This window comes from Lycium barbarum, chromosome 1 (genome assembly GCF_019175385.1).
Source record: "Lycium barbarum isolate Lr01 chromosome 1, ASM1917538v2, whole genome shotgun sequence".
Classification (NCBI taxonomy): Eukaryota; Viridiplantae; Streptophyta; class Magnoliopsida; order Solanales; family Solanaceae; genus Lycium; species Lycium barbarum.
In genome coordinates, this window is record NC_083337.1 from 14,165,934 (window position 1) to 14,167,083 (window position 1,150).

The window sequence follows — 1,150 nt, forward strand, 5'->3', positions numbered from 1 at the left end:
CCTGTGCATTGGTACGGCTGCCCCCGCCGCTGCTTTGTCCATTTCTGCTGCCACTGCGGTTGTTGTGGTTGCCGTCGCTGCGACCGCGGTTATTTTTCTTTCCACGATTCTGCGAATTTCCACGATTGTTGAAATTATTTGCAGAGTTATTGGGCTATCCATTTCCTCAGAAATTCTGAGGAGTAACATTGTGTGAAACAAGAGCAGCATTCGAGTCGGAGTCGTGAATGGCGTCCTCGGCATGGCTATCCTTCTCAAGCTCAAGCATCGACCGGACAACGTCAAAAGATGGGAGAGGAGTACGGTGCTGCACCATCGTGCGAAAAGTTTTATATTCCTCTGACAATCCTCGCAAAAGACGAAGCACAAGTCATTCGTCGGAAACTTTGTGACCGACGTTGGCGAGATTTTCTGCAAGAACTTTCAGCCTGGTACAGTATGCTTTCACATTCAGAAAATCCACCAATTTTGTGTTGGTGAATTTGGCATCAAGAGCAAGAGCCCTAGCCGATTTGTTGTCCTGAAAGAGATGAACAAGACGGTCCCAAGCTTCGGCTGCGGTGTCCTCTTGATGAATGATCGTGTTGAGAAGATCATTCGATATCGTACCATATATCCATTGCCGAACAATGTCATCCAGCTGTTCCCATAGGGCCTTAGCAGCAAGTTTTTCGGTTGCAGTTGCCGGTGGTGGCACGGTGGGGGAGGCAGGAGGTAGGATGTGGTCAATGACCAAGTTTGCACGACAATGGAGCTTGAAGAGGGTAGCCCAGTTATTGTATTGGCTTCCTTCGTAGTCAAGCACAATAGGGATGCATGATTTGATATTGGTGACGGTAGTCGCAGGATGCAACTTGGAGGTGTCAGCCATGGAGAAGAGGAGGGGGAATAGCCGAAGAAGAGGAAAACGAAAGGGGGGGGGGGGGGGGTCGGCGGCCAAGGGCTAGGGTTTTAGGATGCTAGGGTTTTTAGGAGAACCTAGTTTGATACCATGTAAGAGAATGTTTTCCTTGATTATTCTGTTCCCTTGAATGAGTTGATATACATGATTTACAACCTAATTGTAGGCTGCAAATTAGGGACTAATTTGACTAAATAATTCTAACATATTCTATCCTAAAATAGAAGATTACAAAATATATTTGACTAA

The 1,150-nt window shown here is 46.5% G+C and overlaps 1 protein-coding gene across 1 annotated transcript; it reads right to left on the minus strand.

The window, feature by feature from the left end:
* Window positions 1–370: 370 nt before the first annotated feature.
* LOC132609819 (uncharacterized) lies at window positions 371–871 on the minus strand. Its single transcript, XM_060323983.1, has one exon. It carries the CDS (start codon window positions 869–871, stop codon window positions 371–373), a length of 501 nt encoding a protein of 166 aa, XP_060179966.1.
* Between the last annotated feature and the right edge of the window lie 279 nt (window positions 872–1,150).